Source organism: Grampus griseus, assembly GCF_964374135.1.
Source record: "Grampus griseus genome assembly, chromosome: 9".
Taxonomy (NCBI): Eukaryota; Metazoa; Chordata; class Mammalia; order Artiodactyla; family Delphinidae; genus Grampus; species Grampus griseus.
In genome coordinates this window covers 73,648,577-73,669,251 of record NC_139003.1, presented here as the reverse complement: position 1 = coordinate 73,669,251, position 20,675 = coordinate 73,648,577, and the positions used below count along the sequence as shown (strand labels likewise).

Below are 20,675 nucleotides of genomic sequence, written 5' to 3'. Positions count from 1 at the left end.
CTCGCAGGCTCAGCAGCTGTGGCGCATGGGCCCAGCTGCTGCACGGCATGTGGGATCTTCCCAGACCAGGGCTGGAGCCCACGTCCCCTGCACTGGAAGGCGGGCTCTCAACCACTGCACCACCAGTGAAGCCCTCCCTTTCAAGTTTAACTTGGGATAATTTTGTAACATATAATGTCATACACCTACTGTCCATCTTGGTAGTTTATCTCAGAAATTATTTCTATGCTAATTTTTCACAGCTTTACTGAAGTATAATATACAAAACTGTACATATTTAATACCTATGTTAATTTTCAATAATTCCAAATCTATTTTTATAATTTCATTTTTTCTTTCTTTTTTTTTTTTTTTACAGTAGGTCCTTGTTATCTGTTTTAAATATAGCAGTGTGTACATGACAATCCCAGACTCCCAATATATCCTATTTGTACTTTTTAGCTCCTTTTGGGTCTGGTCAAAGTAGAGAATCTCTTAGATACTGTGGTTGTAAGTTTGGTTTATTAAATAACAAAAATTTAATAACACACAAAATGGCAGTATTATATTTGAGCTCCTCTCCTAAACTACTCATAGTGTTAATAGGCTCCCAGGAAAAAATTGTGGAGGCAGCCAGGAATGCGGGGTTTGAATACTAGGACCTGGGTTAGATTTCCAGTTCTGTCAAATTGGGCAAGTTATTGCATTCCCTATACTTCCTACTGCCCACAAAATCAACAGTTAGACTTTCCTCACTCCTTTTTACTCTATTTCTTGTCTTCCTTTCCTTTTATTCCTCCTTCGGAAGAGGCAAACGTTTGTGCAACAGTCCAGAGCAGGATTTAAGAATATGAGCTCTGGCATAAAAGTGCCGAATGGGCCCCTCACCTGCTTAAGGATCTTGCGCTTATGGCTGCCAGCCTCTCACCTGTACAACAGGGAAACCAGTGGTCCCTGCTTAGAAGGTTGGTGATGAGAGGTGGGAAATAATGCAAATGCAGGGCAGGTGTTACCCTGCTCTTGGTGATGGTAATAGTACCAACAGTAGTCCCAGGAAGATTACCACCAGACAGAGCAACCACAAGTGTTAAGTGCAGAGTTTTCTAAATTACATGCTAGTTTTTTGTTTTTGTTCGCTACTTTGGTGACGGCATTTTATTGTTAGTTTGTTCGTGTTTTTTATTTTTCTCTTTAAACTTTAGAGACCAAGCCTGGGTTAAAGGCAAGTTTAAGTCCAGCATAAGCTAGCAATCTTCCAGATGAGTTTCCAATCCTCGAAAGAGGTAGCCTTCAATGGCTTACTGACAGAACATTAAAACAAAGGTGCTAGTTGAGGACTAGGGGCATGGGGAGGAAAGATGGAGCCCAGCTTCCCCTCTCAGAGCAAGCAGACAAGGCAGGAGATGGATCTGGGGAGGCCAGGACTGTAGGAAAGCCACAAAGCTATAACTAGGATGTAGCGATGCCTCCATTTGATTTAGCTAAACTTTCAACTTCACAGCATGTCCAAGTTCCTGCGCAGCTATAAAAACTGGACCCTACTTTCCAGGTAGAGGGGATTCCTAAAGTTTTCATAACTGCAAAAACCCTGGAAAGCAGCATTCTACTGCTTTTTGCAATTCTATCCTAAATTTAAGTAACTTGCACAGAGCAAGAAATGTACGGCGAACAGTATGTTAGTGCGCATGTGCAAAGGAGAAAGAGGGCTGAAGAATGGGGAATATATGAACCACCACCTGGGCCTTCTCTCATCTGTTTGAATATAGGTTTAAGCCAGTATGAGATTTAGGCAGATTCAATAGAAATTTGGTTGCACTTGTTTTTGTCTTAATCTTTTAAAATGATTTCAGTATTCCTCAGAAAGAGGATATTTTTCACAAATTCACAGAATTTCTATTGTACAAGGTTATCTTTCCGCTTTTGAAATTCATACTGAATAACCCTCACTTACATTTCAAAGCAAGAACTGCGCTTAAAACCATTAACAGAAATGCTGCTGCTAACGTACCTATCACTAACAAAGTGCTGTTTACTATGCTTCATGCTTGGCCTAAGGTTTTAAAAGGAAGCTAGAGACCAGTCATGAAATCAGTCTTTGAAATACAGCAGTACAATAACTTTCCTCCTTGAGTGGACATTTTCCCATGATTGGTTTGGAACATGGTAGGAGAATATGCCATTCCTATGTTGCCAAACCTTCAACAAGTTCTGGATGGAAGAGGTGGCAGCATGTGAAATAAAGTCATTTTATTGATAGAGCCGATGATATTGAGCTTGTGTAACTATCTTGAAGTATCACGGCAAAAGGACAGAGAATTTTTACTTGCCAGTTGGACAACGTGACTGAAAAGGATGGGCATGGGCTTCTCCATCTTGCTCAGACCTTTTTTTTCTACTCCTTCTGAAGCAAATCTCACTCCTCAGAGAACTCGTCTTTTCACTTCCATTCAATAATTTCTCTTTTCATCAAGCCCTGCTTTCAAGTAGGTCGATTATTCATTTTGACTTGAAAAATCAAAAATATTATCTTTTTTTTAAAATAGGACTTATTCAATTTTAAAAAAGTTTAATTTGTTTTCGGTTGCATTGGGTCTTTGTTGCTGCGCGCAGGCTTTCTCTAGTTGCGGCGAGCAGGGGCTACTCTTCATTGTGGTGCGTGGGCCTCTCATTGCGGTGGCTTCTCTTGTTGCGAAGCATGGGCTCTAGGCATGCAGGCTTCAGTAGTTGTGGCTCGCAGGCTCGAGAGCGCAGGCTCAGTAGTTGTGGTGCACGGGCTTAGTTGCTCCGCGGCATGTGGGATCTTCCCGGACCAGGGATCGAACCCGTGTCCCCTGGGTTGGCAGGCGGATTCTTAACCAGTGCGCCACCAGGGTAGTCCCATTTCTTATCTTTTAACACCTGTTTCTCCTTCCTTTTTTCCTGGATTTTCCTAACTGGGACCCATATACTTCTCAACAAGATCTCCTCCCAATTATCATTTGTAACCCAATTCCCACGGATGGCTGGAGGATATCCTCTCCCTCCTTACACTGTGTCTTTCCATCTCCATTTCCAAATCTCCTATGAGGAGTATATGTTGACACAAAGTCTTCAGATAAATACCTGGTGATACTTCAGTGTCAAACTATTTTGGTCATTCTGTCAGCTGTCATTTTAGTTCAATACCAGGTAACAGAAAAGTAGCACAAACATTAACTTAGACTTAGTCAGTCCACACCCCTGGGTGCTGAGTGTGTACTACCTGAAAATTATATGTCAACACACACAAAACCTCTTGCCTTTAATGAATCCTTTCTCTGGCTAAAGGCGGGGGGGGGGCACCTTGTATAAGTACCTTACACTCAGCAAATGAGGCCAATAATTAAGAAGTGCTAAACTATGCTGACAACTCTCAGTCTTAATAGTGGAAATTAAAACTAAGAAAGTGATCAAATTAGTGCTCATTCAAAAAATGTAAAAGCTGTTTTTGACCTCTACTGAAAAGGCCCCATGCATTTGGAGAAGAAGGTGGACACGTTGCGCTCTGAATTATAACTATTGCTCCTGAGTAACAAATTAGGAAGGTGGGAAAGTTAAATAAGCACACAGCACTGGAACGAAATTGACTAATTTGTTTCCAGGCATAATTCAGCTCCATAGAAATGGGAAAGTGCTTTTTAAATTCCTATTTGGCACCCAGCATCCTATAGGAGGCATCATGATACCGCCAAATAGAGCTGAGGACCTGCGAGGAGCCCTCTGGACTTAAAATGATGCAAGTCCTGCCTCATCCAGTAGATGTCAATGGTCACTGGCGTATCAAAGCTCCTTCAGGAGGAGCTGTTTTTTAAGTGGCACCTACTCTGACAGGAGAGAGTCTGCACCAGAGCAGCAAAGGCAAGGGGCTTAAAGCACTGTGCCAGACACTAAATTAAACCACACCACCGGCTCTGATTTCCTCCCATTTGAGAAATGAACATTAAGAAACAAAGCATGCTGGTCCTTTTCTCTTCCTTACCAAGCCAGCCTAATCAAATGATCTGGATGAAACAGAATTTTGCTACCAAAAGATACATACAGGCTCTCTTCCTCTTAGTAAATCGGCATTCTGAATGTTTCTTGTAGTTATTAGAAGACAAAATAATTCCCTTCATAATTCCAGAAATGCAGTGGACCTAGCAATAGCTGAAGAAATTTGTGTTAGTAACTGACCATCATTAGTCATATTTAATGGTTTTCCAGATTTTAAAGTAAAAAATATTTCAGGTAGACTTTATGTAATGCTAGCGTTAGTCTCCACTAAATGGGGTTCCTCTGACTCGAGGAAGACACGTAATGTGGAGAACAGCATTTCAGACAGAAATCAATCACTCCTGGGACAGTCTACTACTCTGTTCATGGGAACAAATTTACATATATTTCCCTAAATGTAAGAAAAGCTTTGCAGTGTCCCCCAACCAGTGGGGAAAAAGTGAATATCACTTAAAAAAATAGAACCACACATGAATATTACTCACTCTTTACCCCCCCAAATCCTGATGATGATGTTGTTTTAAAGGTCTAGGTAAGTTCATTCAATGTTAGGGGTGAGTGTAGAGACAGGCAAGAGAAAGAACTTTCTGGATATGAAGAAAACAGTGAAATAGAGTTCATTTTTTTTCATTAATTTATAGAAATGTTTTAAGTGTGTGTGTGTGGAGAAAAGCAAGAGGAGGTATTTGAATATGATAAAACCTCTATCATATACATCTTTTAGATGTTGCATAACAGTTCTTCCCTGGCAATCCAGCAGTAAGTAATTAGATTAATAGACATTTTGGAAAATACAATAAACCATATATGATAAAGCTGTATATATTATGTATATAAAATATACATATAAATATGCAATAAAGCTAGCTGCATTACAAATCATTAATTGAAAAAGTAAATATGCCCAGATTTCTAACCCTCTGGCCACCAAAAGATATAATATTCAACGAAATGTGAAAGGACTGCTTTGGAAAAGCAGCAGTTACGGCTTTGGGAGGAAAGGAGGCTACAGCAGGTTGTCCCTGTTCACAGCAAAGTTTCAGCTGGAAAGAGCCATCACTCCTTACATATCCCTGATTTTATTTTTGGCTCTGAGAATCACTCTTCCTGCCTGACTTATTCTAGGCACCTTTCGACCTATCACTCCAAGGAATCAGAAGACAAACCTCCCTGGGAAATGTTCACAATCACCATCCATCCAAACTTTCCCATCAGAAAGGTGCTTGCTGGGTGCACAACTTCATTTCCAGGAGGTCTGAATGACACCTTCATATCTATTGGTACATTCCTTTTTCACTTTGAATCTGAATGCTTGAAGTGGTTTCTTTTTTTTCGTTTCATGCAACTTTTTAAAAAGGCAATAGGAGGTGGAAATTTCAACATGAGCAAATGACAAACATAATCTATAAAACATACACCCATAAAACAAAGAAGCATATACATTAGTTGACTTAGTGACTGCAAAATATATGGGGCCTGATTTTTCACCTATCAATACCATAATGAGAAAAATCACAATGAATTGCCTTACTTTGTTAAGAACAAGCATTCATGGCTATGGGTGCCTACTTTTTTGTTTAGTTGTGAATGTGAAGGATTTATATTCAGTAAGTTCTGAATATCCTGGCCTTCTGGTGAGTCAGTGGATGAGTAAGAACTCACGTGCTGTTTGTGTGTCTGAGTGTGTGTGTGTTAGTGTATATGTGTGTGTTAGTGTGTATGTGTCTCTGTGTATGTCTGTGTGTATCTGTGTCTGTGTGTGTGTATGCACCTCAACCAGATACAAAAAGATCAGCCATCCTATTCAGTAAAATGTAAACTCACAAAGATGATCTTATCATCTTAAATAAACAAGGACAGCTTTCTGCTAGGAGGTGTATTTTGGAAATGTTTTACTGAGGACTTGGGTCAGTGAGAGTGTGTGTGTTTGAGAGAGAGAGAGAGTGAGAGATTCAGAGGCTGACACGGCATACCTCAATTCCCTTGGTTTCCTCAATGAACCTCCTGCTGACTGTGACCAGAGCCTCCTGGGGCCAAGCATGGAACCAGTCAACAGCCGTGCAGTTAACCAGGGCTGGGAACTTCCGAGCTCTACTTCTCAGCGTGTGACCAACCGGAGAGAAACACAAAATGATCTGTGGAGACACGGGGGCAGGGCAAAACCAGGAGGGTGATGAGTGAGCAAAGAATTACACCGCGACCCTGGACAATGAAAGAAAGGAGTGCAGCCAACCGTGACATTAAACTAGCCTAAAGCACCACAGAGTGGAAAGCAACATTAACCTCCTTGCAAATCAAAGTACAAACCTGCCCCACGGAACATACAGAAACAGTGCTGTGTGCTTTCCTTAAAATTGGTCCCTCTCCTTCTAAACATTTTTGATGATCATCAAGCATAGTGGGAAATTCATTCTTTTCTATCACACAAGTTACATTATGACAATTAAAAATAAAAACCAAATCTCTATGATAAAATAATACCAACACTATCATCTTCTGTCTCCTATTCTGTAATTCACCAGTCTCCATAAAACTGTGTAAGATACTTTTAAGAAAAGTTTTATCACATTCAATGTTTACTTTGTTTCCACTTAAAATAATTCACTGGAGTTCATACTTAACATTTTTAAAGGAGTAAAAATTTCAGTTTATACATGATCCTGATGAGAAATTTGTAAGTTTTCAAAGTTTTGTTTAAGTATTTAATGACTTAAGAGTTAAACTGGAAAGTTTCCATACTCTTTAGTGACACAGGGCTGCTTTCTGTCAGGAGTGCCTGAGTTCAGCTGTGACATGTGTCACAGAAGCTCAGTGAGGGAAGCAGGTTATCAGGACTTCAGTGGGTCTGAATATCCTTTCTGGGCTCGTCAGATGTGGTGCCCTGTGTAAAGTACTAGCACAAAAGAGGTGTTTAGGGAGCTCCCTTTTTGTCCTCTGTCTTCTTTCCCAAGTCATTGTGGACTTGAGGGCACTGGGGAGACTGATGCCAACTGGGGTAAGGTCTGAGGATGAGTCTTGGTTTCCTTTTTTCTAGACGCGGCTTGCACTTGATGATGTGAAACAAAGCTCTGCAGTTCTTTCAATGAAGTCTCTCACACTTTGAGATAAGGCAACTAACAAAATCACTTTTCAAGGGATATATTTTTTCCACATAGCATTTTAAAATTCATGTCATAAAAATCATAAAAATATGTGAAACCATATATTCTCATTTAACAGGTGTTTTTACCATATTAATTTTATATACTATGGCTCTTCAACGACTCAAGAGATGAATCCTAAGATCTAAAATGATTTTCAATAATGCATAAGCTGACCGATTTCTTTTTTATATTCAAGAGTCTAGTTACAAACTGAATAACTGCTGTAATATTGCATGTGCTAAGTTAACAAGTCTCAGTTACAAGGCAGAATTTTCACTTATATCTCAGTGTTTAAGTTTCTTCTAACTGCCTTGTCTCCCCATACATGAGTATTTCTCCTTAATGTCCTAGAAGTTGGTTTTCTGCACCCAACTTACCTCTCATTCATGAAATTTTAGAGACTTCATTTATACATAATTGTAGCAAAGGGGGGGGGAAAGCATCATTTATTTGAGGTCCTAAATATTTCCATCACTTCTACACTTACTCTGTTTCTACACTTACTACCGGCATACTATCAGGTCTGAAGAATGTGTTAGAAAACAAAGTATCTGAACCATGTGTGGTGAGCCTCAGGAAAAAAATACTTTAAGTTAATTTAATGATATGCCTTAATTATTTATTGAAAGATAATATAGAACACTGATTTAAAGAATTATTTTCCTTTTCTACAATTTTACAGTTGAATACATTTTTTTTTTCTATGTTATAAGGATCCTCACAATGCCATCTAAATTTCATGTGGAGGGCAGAGGGCAGATGGCAGGAGACGAGTGGTTCTCAAAGGATTTTTAGGAGCTGGTTAGAAATGCAAATTCTTGGACCTACTCCAGACCTGGGGAATCAGAAACTCTGGATGGGGCTTGGCAATCTCTGTGTTTGCAACAAGCCTTCCACGTGATTCTGACACCCACAGCTATAACCTAATAGTCTTTAAAATTTCTATGGGAATACCTAAACGAAATATTTACACTTTTAACGCTTTTGCATTTGGTGAAATACTCATAGAATCTAAGTCTCTATTACATACAGAGTGAAGTAGAAAATTTAGAGAATTTTAAATAAGTTAGATAATCATTAATAACCTCAGTTCTATCAGATAAATTAGACCCTGGGAACTAAATGAGAGAAGTATGCTTGTTCATCAGTACTTCTTACAAAGGGAAAGGACAGTAGCACACTAGCCTTGAGGAGTGCAATGACTGCCCCAATTTCTAGCTTTGCTAGAAATCTAGCACAGAAATTCTCTCCATCCAGCTTCCTGGGTAGTATTCTGAGAGCCTATGCTAATATCTTGAAAGCGTTGGCTGTTCTGCTCTTTTTAAAAATAGTCTCCACAACTTTTTAGACAACCTGGAGTAAACTCAAGTCGTTGCCTCAAGGAACACTACTGTGTGTGTGTGGGAGGAGATCATCCTATAATTTTCCGGCTGCATTTCCCTAATTTCATGAGAGATTAACATAGCAAAGAATTTATAAGAAAGACAAATAAGTGATTAGAAAAAAGGGTGTGATGCTATCTATAACTTACTTTTTCAGCATCATTAAAATTGTAAGACATTTAACATGTACAATAGGATGATTTTATAAACATAGACACTGTGAAAGGATTTCCCCCCATTGAGTCAATGAATACATCCATCACCCCATATATTTACCTTTTTGTTGACTAATTGTTCTGGCTGGGACTTCTAGTATTATGTTGCATTGGAGTGGTGAGAGTGTGCATCCTTATCTTGTTCCTGATCTTAGAGGAATAGCTTTCAGCTTTTCGCCATTCAGTATAACATTAGCTGTGGGCTTATCATATATGGCCTTTATTATTTCAGGTATGTGACCTCTATATCCACTTTGTTGAGAGTATCTATCATAAATGGATGTGTATCTTGTCAAATGCTTTTTCTACATCTACTGAGATGATCATATCATGTTTACCCTTCATGTTGTTAATGTGGCGTATCATAATGATTGACTTGTGGATGATGAACCATACTGCATCTCTGGAATAAATACCACTTGATCATGGTGTATGATATACTTTGAATGTACTGTTGAATTCAGCTTGCTAACATTCTGTTGAGGATTTTTGCATCTATGTATCAAGGATATTGTCCTGTAATTTTCTTGTTTTGTGGTGTCCTTATCTGACTATGGTATCAGGGTAATGCTGGCCTTGTAAAATGAGTGTTCCTACTTCTTCTATTTTTTTGGAAGAGACTGAAAAGGATCGGTGTTAATTCTTCTTGAAATATTTGGTAGAAGTCACCAATGAAGCCAGCTGGTCCTGTAAAATATACCTTTGAAATACTTCAGTCTACTACAATATGCATGTGAATACTCATCTTATTTTACAACTTAGGGGCCATTATCTGGTTATTATCATTATATAACCAAGAGAGACACATGGGCTCGGGATGCTTAACCAGCATTTCACACATTCTAATGGAAGCCTGCATTGCAAAGTCGGCTACCTGAGCTCTTAGCTAACTTCTCTCATCAACATAAATGGCTGGTTACTTAGCATCATGAATACTGGATATGATTGTTCAATGATGAAATGAGTGGTGTTCAAGATATCTTAGAAAAATAGAAATATCTGTACTTGCACCTCTACTGTTCTATGAACAAAACAGGAAAAGCTACATCTCAAAGTAGCCGAGTAATCCCCGTGACTCTTTAGACTTTGGATTTTGACCGGTCCTGTGTCCTGTGGTAAACAGCTTATGGAAAGTTTCTGTACTTTTATGTGATCCCAATGAGAAGATCAGCTTAATCCTACCATGAAAATAGTTCTATATCTGCCTCAAAGGAACTTTCCAATTAGGGCTAGTCAGGTTCCTAAAAGGACAGAGTTGGGATTCCAACAAGTTTACAGAGCAGATTTTAAGACTTCAAGACTTGTTTTAAGTTATGGGCTACACATAAACTCTATGTGTACCAGAGTTCAGTCTGAGACTTCTTCCTTTGAAGCGCATCTTAAATTGGAAGATTTGGGGAGAACATTCCCCATCCCCCGAACAGGCGTCATCTACCTCCAAGTATTGAAGGTCCCTGAAATATACCCCCAAATAGTTCCTGACAATTGCAAATGACCAAATTGGCTTAAGTTAGTTTCCAGCAGTGGATTGGAAAGAAAAGTCGGCTAAGAAAATAAAGTTAAAAATGCCTTAGACAGCTGTGCTCTTTTCTAAAAGCAAATTCTCACAAGTAAAAAGCAAACCCTGGAATCACCATCTATATATTTTCTACAGCTCTAATATTTGGATGTCAGGAACTTGCTTTTGGAATCCATACCACAGAACTTTCTATTCCCTTTTTTTTTCCCTCTACACAAGTGTTAAGACTCCTTTGCAATAACCCTCTTTTCATTGTGCTTTGGAGTACATTTCAATTTCTTTTAGATAAGATCCCATGTAAGTACACATTAATTTGCATATCACTAACAGGCCTCAGTCCATTTCCTCTTGTAATGGAAATTTGAATTGCTATTATCAGTGTATTTTTTTCCAGCTGATATAGTTTATTCTCAGAGGGAATCTTCCTACACGTTCACTTCAGAAGCTTCTATCCATAACTTGTGTTTGCATTTATCCTCAAAAGTCTCAGTATTTTTCAAGATTGATAAGATCTGAATCTTACTGAGAGAATCCTCCCGGGAATGGAGGTTTAGCCTAGAAACAATTCCTCGGTTTGATTGTTTTACCATCACCTTATTAACTTTGTGTATTTTCCTGTATCATCCCCTCACCTAATAACCTTTTAACTTCAATTATTTTTATGAGATTCAACAGAATTTTCACCATACACACATTCTATGAATATTTACCTTTATTTTCTTTCTAGGTAATACACAATGAAATCATTCCCACAGCCTTTCATGTGTGTATATTCTTCAGTACAGATTTTTACAAGAGTTAAAAATTTTTTTCATTGGGGAGTTTTAGTTCTTTTCTTTTTTTTTTTTTAATGCAAATTCATAAAGAAATTGCATGTGGAAGCCCAATAGACAGCAAAGAGCAAATGCATTCTTGAGGAGTAAAAACAGTAGGAATTATATTCCCCATTATATTTCCCTTCCTATATATTAATCCTGTATATATTGAGGAGAAGAATCCCTTGTCATAGTTGCCCTGCTTGTCTCCAGGGCTGGCGCTGCCCACACATTACCTTCCAGGCCAGTCTGCAGCCCCATAACCTCGTATAATAGTGTTTTTCTTTTTCTAAAACAGAAAATCAGATGCCTGAATATCTATTAAGTGGGTCCATATGTGAACCATGTTATGCAAGGCTTCTGCGTTATGATCTGTGCTGCTCTGCTAGCAGCGTGGTTGCATTTTTGCTGACACAACGTGATAACTCGATACATGTGCAGTTGGGAGAACAAGCGCCATCGGTGCTGGCAAACCCCATTTTTAGGCATTTAACATATGATATAGGTAGCATTTCAAATTGGTAGTGTAAGGAAAGATTCTATGATAAGAGGTGTTGGGACAATTTGGGGGAGAAAAAGTAGAAAAGCCACCTTATACTGCACAAGGCAATCCAGGGCTAAACATTAAAGATACTATAAATTAATCTAAAGAAAATTCAGGATAATACTTTCATAACCACAGAGTATGAAAATGCTTCCTAAAAAGCCTTAACACACAAAATCCATGAAGAAAAAAAATCAGACTTATTTAATATATAAATGTAAAACAGAAGTCATTGTAAACAAAGTTAGCAGAATTATGGTGAACTTTGAAAAGAACTGCAACACTAAAACAGACAAGGACATTATGGACATATGGCTATTATTCAGCTATATAAAGAGCTCCTATAAATCAATAAAAAGTCTAACAAACCAATAGGAAAATTGGCAAAGGGTAAAAATGGATAAAGGTTTCCTACACTTATTTAAAATAAAGCATGTTTGAGTTAAATAGTTCACTCCATACACCAAATTCTTAGAATCATTTTTTTTTTTTTCCCTGTGGGAGACTTCGAATCAAAAAGGCAAAGAGGGAGGTAAAGAAAATAGTGAGAGATGTGAAAAAAAAACATAGGTCTGAGTATGTACTTTGTATGTGTGTCTATACACATAGAAAACTGGAAGAAAATATACCAGTATGTTTCCAGTTGTTATCTCTAGGCAATATAACTGAGCATAGTTTTTATTTTCTTCATATGGTTCTGTATTTTTAAGTTCTCTAAAATGAACATATATATCTTATGTTATCAGAAATGAATCTCCTCTCTCTATATACATATATATAACATATACTTATGTATGTATATAATACATAATATATATAATTTAAAAATACAGAACCATATGAAGAAAATAAAAACTACACACACATACCCCCACCCATAGATAGACAGACAGACAGTTAGATAACCAAACACACAGATAACTAAATTCTTGGGAAAGAATCAGGGGCTGCTACATACACTAAGGGTTCTTTTCCTTACGGCATCACATGGCCAGGAAGGAAGGCAAGAAAGAAGAGTTTTCAGGTTAACTAAAGTTATTAGGAGAGAAGATGAGAGTACTATATTCTAAGGGTAAATAAGAATTATGCAGGAAAGGATGCACACATACACAGATGTGAAGGAGAGGAGGCACTTGGCACTGACTCACCGGTCTACTTCAGCTGCCAACAGGTTCTCACTACCCCTGCATTCCAAATAGGAACTGAGCTTGGGTAGTGAGCATGGGTAATGGGGTGGTACCTACACATCATTTAGCTTGACCTGCCAGGTGTGCTCGCCAACTCTTGTAACACATTAAGCTTCCCGTGTTGCCCAGCTAGGAACATATGCAAAGGAAGCATCAGCTAGCTCATCAGAAATTCTGAGTCTTTAGCACATGCTGGTGAATATCACAATATATGAAACTAACAGAGAAATCCATTATTCCTTAGAAAAAATTCTGAGGATTTGCGGGCAATACACACAAATGAAGAGAAAGAAGCTGCCATTTTCTTGCTAAAAGGAGACCCGTTTCTTTGCCGCATCATTTCTCCCTCAGGGTAAGGTGCTGACCACTGATCTTTCTCATGATGCAGCAAACTAAGTGAAGGCCAAGAAGGATGAGAAGTATTTGAGGGAGAGATCTAATTCCTCCTCAGCATGTAACAAACAAAAAACAAACAAACAAAAATCTTCCTACTCATTTTAGTAGGGAAGAGATAAATTATTCAATTAGTAATCCTGTGACAATAGGGAAAAATTATCCATACCTAACTCCAAAATAAATTCTAGCTTGTACCAAGGTGCATACGAAAAAATGTGCCTATGAAAAGGCTCAGACAACAACAGAGGTAAACATAAAACTGATCTCGGTTTCGGTAAGGCCTGCCAAAGCATAGAATCACAGGAAACGCATAGAAGAAAGGCCTGATGGATTTAACAATATGAAAATGCAAAACTTCTGTACTATATGAATATTACTAAGTTCAAAAAGAACCACCATGTAATTATCTCAAGAGAGGCTGCAAAGAAATCCAATAGGTAGATATATCCTTGACAATACACATCCTGGTCAAAAGCCAACATATAATGTAATAGTGAAACATGAGAAACACCTTCTTTTGTAGATTTGCCAATGCAGTGAGGAAGGAGGATGGATAAACAGATTAGGAAAGACAAAATATCATTATCTGCAGGCTATATATCAACCAACTAATAGAAAATGATTGATGAGGCAGTAAGGTAGCTGGTTACAAAACTAAAAATCAACAGCTCTCCTATATAGAAACAATACACCAGTAGAAACTTTTATGAAGGAAATAGTTCTTCTACAAAAGCAATGTGACCTTTTATCATGAAGATTCAATTCTCTTTAATTTAAAAAAAAGCTTTCTGCAGGATTTCAACCAAAGTTTAAATGAAATGTGTTTAGAATCTGACAAAATGATTCTGCTGTTTATCCAGACATTAAAAACATGTAAAAGCAACAAAGAAAAACTAGATAAGGGCAATGAAATACTAGATACGAAAAAGTATAATAAAGTTTTCATACCTTACATAGTACAGAGCTGGAATCAGTAGGAGTAACAAGAAAATAGAATAGAGGACGTGGAAATAGACCCAGTTAACATGGCTATCTGGCATATAATAAAGATGGTCCTTTAAATTAGTAAGGAAGAAATACATGGTGTTGAGATAAAAACACATCTTTTGGGGGGAAAAAAAAAGTAACCTGAAACCTCTCGGCTCACTCTTTGTCATAAACAATAATAAATATATTCCAGATGTAGCATAGTTTTAAACATAAAGCATGAAAGCATGCAGGCCCTGGAATGGCTGACTGCTTCTATTCTAAACCAATTTCCAATTTTACTCATAAAGCCTTTGTGACAATATCCACTTCCCCATACTCCCTGGTAGGTGGAGGTGACAAGGGACACACCTGTGATCAGTAAGACATCAGCTTAGGGATTTGGGGCGAGCTTTGGATTCCTGATTCAGAGAGCCCCAAGTCTCCTTCCCCACTCTTTCTTCCTACCGGGAATATAGACCCTACTGCACTCATCGTGTGATCATGAGGCAGGAAGCAGCAGGGTGGTCACTGGCAGGAGAGAAAGACGGAAAAGCATGGGTTTGTAAGGGGATTACTGAGCTAGTCTGGACTCTGACATGGGAGGGAGGCTTTCAGGAACTGGTCTTGGACATTCTCTTCATTTGTAGCCCAAATGAGTTCCAGTTGCTTCTAGTGAAGAGTTTTTAAATCTTGGAGAGAAAACCGCTTTCCTAAATATGTAAGAAACCCCAAATCCATAAAGGCAGACACTGATTAATCTAGGATAAAAACTTAAAAATTTTTCCAGAGTTATAAACAAATAAACAGACATGCACCATATATACATTTAAAAGATAAATGATAGAACAGGAAAAATATCCAACACATATATATAAGCCTAATCGCTTAATATGCACAGAACTCATAAACAAAAAACCATGTACAATTCAGTGGAAAGCTGGGTCCTTTATGATTCAGCCTCGGAGGTTACTCAGCATCACTTCTGCTGAACTATACCCTACTCTATTAGCTGAAGCAGTCATAAGCCCACCCAGCAAAGGGAGGGGACCTGAATCCCACCTGTGAGTCAGAAGAGCATCAGAGAAATTGCAGGCACAATTTAAAACTGCTACAAGCTATAACTATTGAATTTAGCAATTCCCGAGTTAAGAATTTATCCTATAAGAGCAAGCAAAGCTGTGTATACAAGATGCATGTAAAGGACGCTCATGCTAGCATTATTTGTAACAGTGGTTGTCAAATTGCAGCATGCTTCAGAATCACCTGGAGGGTTTGTTAAAACATAGATTTCTGGGTCCCACCCGGAGTTTCTAATTTAAGAGTTCTGGGATGGGGCTGGAGAATTTGCATTTTTGAAAAGTTCCTAGGTGACGCTGATTCTGCTGCTCTGAACAAGACTTGGACTGCTGCTGATTTATTACATTACTGTCTCAAATTCTATTATTGTACTTATTTTCCCATTTCACAAAGAAAATCTGATCCAAGTATATCGCAGTGGAACAGGGAGAAATCCCCGGCCTTGTTACAACCTGGCCAACAGATGCTTAGTCACATTTTTGATGGGCAGAAAACTCTTTGGGCAACTGAACCTTGAATTCTGATTTCTAACCTCAGCCCAGAATTGCTAAGACCAATGTGGAATTTGAAACAGGAGGGTGGAGAAGAATCATAGGTACTCTATTCCTTAACCTCCTCACAGAGGTATATTCACAGCTAATGCCACTTTCCATCCCTTCCTGCATACTCCAGGCTTTACAGGAGCTGCAAAGTCCATTCCTAACTTTATTTATTCATTTATTTTTGGCTGCATTGGGTCTTCATTGCTGCGTTCAGGCTTTCTCTACTTGTGGCGAGCAGGGGCTGCTCTTCCTTGTGGTGTGCGGGCTTCTCATTGCGGTAGCTTCTCTTGTTGTGGAGCATGGGCTCTAGGCACACAGGCTTCAGCAAATGCAGCACGTGGGCTCAGTAACTGCGGCACGTGGGCCCTACACGGGCTTCAGTAGTTGCGGCACAGGGGCTCAGTAGTTGTGGTGCTCAGGCTCTAGAGCGCAGGCTCTGTACTTGTGGCACACGGGCTTAGTTGCTCCGTGGCATGTGGGATCTTCCCGGACCAGGGCTCGAACCCGTGTCCCCTGCATTGGCAGGAGGATTCTTAACCACTGTGTCACCAGGGAAGTCCTCTGTTCCTAACTTGACAGGTGTGGAATACTAGAAGGAGTAGCAAAGTAGTAACTTTTCTAGGTTACTAAGCATTACTATACTAGAAGTCTCAATTTTCCATATTAGCATTTTCAATTGGCTTTCTGCCATGAGTGTGGAGGGGCTTCTTGTTCTAATACTTCATCCTTCTTGCTGCTTTTATTTGGTTATATTATATTCCTATATGCTACACTAAAGCATGGAGTAGTTTCTGTGGAGGAACCCTGGGTTGAGCCTCAGATCATCTGAGTGATAGGCCATAATTATTTGCCCTGAAGTACTAACAAAAGAGTCACTTCCTTAACTCAAACTCTTCCTCTGCTCCCTTAATGATTTACAAAACCCTTGCTTCACCCCAATTTACTTTCCCAGCCTGATCCACCTGGTTCTTCCTACAGGAATTCTCCATCCCAGTCATTTAGAGCTATCTGGGGTTTCTCCAGATATGCACCGTGCATTCCACCTTTACTCTTATATAAATGCTATTTCCTCTCCCTGAAAGTTCTTCCCCACCCCATCGCTTCCCCATGAATTCTAAGCCACACTTGACACACAGCACATCACTTCCTCCAGGAGGGTCTAGTGCCATTAGGAAGGATGCTGTATGCCTCTGGAATCACACAGCACCATTCACACTGGTCCCATACTACCACTATTTGTGGTGTCTCTTGTCTCCTGTAATAGTGTAAGTTCCTCAAGGACAGAGACCATGTTCAGTTCACTCGAGGAGTGCAATCTACTCAGAGCAATGCTTTGTAGGAGCCCAGCATCACAGGAAACTTGAAGAAGGTGCCCTCCAGACACTCATGGAAAAATGCAAATGTCCTTTCAAAATGAATGACTGGATGTCCTTACAAAATGAATGAGTGGAATTCAAACTTCTCATATGAATTGCGAAACAGAACCATAGCAGAGTTCTAACAGCATGTTTAACTAAATGCAAATAAAGCAAATGTTTCTTACTTTCAGCTGTAGTCGCACCCGGGCCAAAAAGAACTTCCAACAATTTTCTCTGGAGTCCACCATGCCCAGACCATGAACTTCACTACGAATTCCAGAAATTATCTTGTCTACATCTTCATCACTGAACAGATCAGGGATTTCCCCTGCCCCCAAAGGAATGAGTAGAATTATTAAAAGACTGCCACAATTTAAATTTTATACATGACTTGAAATGCTTTATAATACAAAGTTCACCTTTGAAGACTTTGAAACAGAAACGCAATTTTTCTTTTTGCATTTACAAGACACACAACACACTGAGGACAAGCTATGACGAATCCACCCACTAAACTCGCCCATGTAGGAATAACATTTACTTCACTGAAGGCCTCTCCAAGGCATCTCACATCCGCAAGCAGACTAAGAAAGAATATACTTCAAATTAGTTAGGTTTATAGGTTTCTCCTCAAAGAATGCCCCAGCAAACACCTCAAAGACAAATTATCTCTATTTAAAGTTCACTGAAACTACAGATCATTTGTCTTTGGGGAAGATCTTTCATGAAATGTGTTGATTTAATCACCTGATGCCAGCAAGTCATTAATCAGCACGAGAAAGCTCTCATCTAGAACCTGTGCATCTGTCAGCAGGAACGCAGTGGGCATGTTCTTGGCTCCGGTTCTGACGTACAAATTGGCAAGATCTACCTGTAAGGAAAGGAGGCCATTATTCACGCTGTATTAAAATGCTGGTGTGACGTGGGGAGTGTGTGTGCGAGGGCTAGGGAGAACTGAGGCGCTGCAATGGGAGGGCTGTGTGCTGTCCTTTCCCCCGTTTACATATTCTTTCCTCACAGTGACCATCTTCTTACGGGGGCAAACAGCATGACGTCACCTCCATTTCTGGCATATAATGATGAGTATCGTGTTTGTGGCCTAATGGAGCCCAAGACGCAAATAGGCTCCTGAGAAACAACTCCCTTCTCTTCCAGTAAAAGTGAATGCAGTAACGCCACTGTCAAGCAACGCAGTTAAAAGAAGTTTTTGTCTCATTTCAACAGCTGTCTACTTCATTGGCTGGTGTCTTATGTAGTTAGTTTTATTTAGTAATATTGAAAGCACGTGGTTTGGTTTTTTTTGCTTTAAAATAGCACTCGCCACAAACTCTAAGTACTATTTTGTAAGTACTGTTGTAACTCAAAAGCAAAATTTTAAAAACACGTCAGAGCTTCTTGACTGTGTTCCCATCATATTTTATTTTCATAATCTGCTTCAAAGTGGAAGAAATCTCTTCGCGCTTGTTAAAAAAAAGTAAAAAGAAAAGTATCTTTTTTCCCCTCACTCCATCGTATGGGGCCATGAATACTGCTGATTATCAAGTATGGTCAATGCAAAAGAAAAAACATGTTTGTGTAAGCAAGTATTTAATAAAATATTTTTTGAGCCAGTTCTACAGGCTTATAGGCTTATATACCTATAAATGTTGGTAGCAATTTGCTATTACTAATCTGACCATGAAGGAGAAACCGCCAACTAAATCCTCTAAAGAGCTTCCCCCCCCTCCATGGATGACGGGAGCACTTATATCCTAGGGCAGAAGGGGCGCGGGGATGCCCATCACTGTACTTACCTGAAGTTCTTGGATTCCAAAGCCTTCGGTCAGAGTGATCTGGAAGACCTCGAGGCTGCAAACGTGGGCCGCCAGGCGGGACAGGCTCTGCTTGCCACTGCCCCCCACTCCAATCAAGAGCGCGTAACCCCGAGGAGCCCGCAGGATCCGGCTGATGCGACACCTGGGGAGAGGAAGCACACCCCCTGCAGATGATATCCAACGAGCCCCGGGGCCATGTCTGTTTCGTTTTTCACATATTTAGATACTAAATTCCGATTTTCATGTCAGACTTTCCGTCCCTGTTCCTCTGTCTTCCCATTAAACAAAGATGCCGCCCGAGTCTGCCCCCGCATCGCTTGCCTAACAAACCATCCTGGTTAATGACGTCTGGACTCTCACTGCTGTATTACTCTCCACCAGAAAAGGACAGAAAATGAAGACGTGGCCTTTCATCAAAGTGTCACATTTTCCTGATAAGCAAGAAAGATCCTAACCTCACATCAGCATCCACGTACAAGGACGTCAAAGGGGGGATATTTTTGGGCCAGAAACCTTTGCTATAGAATTACTGTGGAAAGAATGGATTTGTTCAAACCAACACACACCTCACGTGTGACTTGCTTCATGCATTTTAAACACCTGCCTTTTTGTATGATTCTTAACGTCCTTTGCACTAAAGCTTTCCCTGTGCCTCGAGCTGTCTAAAACATTTACTGAAACTGTTAGAATCCCAGAGTTACATTTCTGGCGAGGTCAACTAATCCCTTGTTCTGTATTACTGAAGAGATTCTCAATGCTTAAACTTTTGATACTATTGCTATATCTTACAGTTAGGAATAAGTTGGCTTTAACATGATCAAAATATGCGTTTGGTTGAAGAAATTTGCCATAATTATGTCATAAATATTAAGAAAAATAACAAAACAAAATATAAGCATATTGAAACCCAAATGCAGAAAAAAAAAACCCAAACAAAACCAAAAAAAACCAAAAAAAACCAAAAAACCACACTGTTGTATTTGCTCTCAGCTGCTTTCCTGAATGAATTTAAACTTCACGCCCTGAATGCTCCACATAGATTTTTTTTTTTTTAAAGAGTGCTTTTTGAAAAAATGAAGTTGGGGTCACTTATACAAGGACCAACACATGTGAGCATTTCCTGAAAACCTTCAATAGCTGAAAAGACAGGTTCTCTTTCCAAGTTCAGCCATCGCATTACATTTTATTTGACAGGACCACACAACAAGACCACCTTGGGAAAGCTCTGAGGCTACTCTAACACGAGTGACACCCCAAGTTACAAAGCAGGGTTGTCATTTCATTTTAATGTGTGCTTTGAGGTCTGCACCTCACCAGAGTCTCTCAGTGGCAAAAGTCCCTTTCTACAACATTCTAGGAGGACACTCTCTGAAATCATCTCTGACACTGAGTAAATCAGCTTCTAGCTCATAATCCCTGATCAAAGTAATGGCTTTCCCTTTAGGTCACCGAGAACTCTGTGTTGAAGGATTAGAGGGGAAGACTCTTCAGCGCCAATGGGACATCTCCTCCACCCGAGCCACAACAGACGGTCACTGTATACTAACCCAACCAGCAACAGTATTACTAATAACCCACTTATCACCACGGTCAGAGATTCTAACTGAAGCTTCCTGTCTGTGTAATCAGAGGATTGCAACTGCAAAGGGATCGATAAAACAATCAACACCTCACATGCTTATAATAACTGATGATGGGGAGACCTCCCAAGTTTTTCTTAGGCA

The 20,675-nt window shown here is 39.5% G+C and overlaps 1 protein-coding gene across 1 annotated transcript in view; it reads right to left on the bottom strand.

Annotated features, from left to right (window-relative positions):
• The window catches only part of DNAH11 (dynein axonemal heavy chain 11), a gene marked incomplete at both ends in the record, with an annotated part of 314,762 nt that overhangs the window by 109,459 nt on the left and 184,628 nt on the right, over positions 1 to 20,675 (bottom strand). Inside the window, 4 exons of the mRNA XM_082661925.1 lie at positions 5,964 to 6,125; positions 17,323 to 17,465; positions 17,885 to 18,008; positions 18,931 to 19,093. Of these exons, the coding sequence (XP_082518051.1) occupies positions 5,964 to 6,125; positions 17,323 to 17,465; positions 17,885 to 18,008; positions 18,931 to 19,093 (592 nt within the window). The remainder of the gene's footprint in view (positions 1 to 5,963; positions 6,126 to 17,322; positions 17,466 to 17,884; positions 18,009 to 18,930; positions 19,094 to 20,675) is intronic.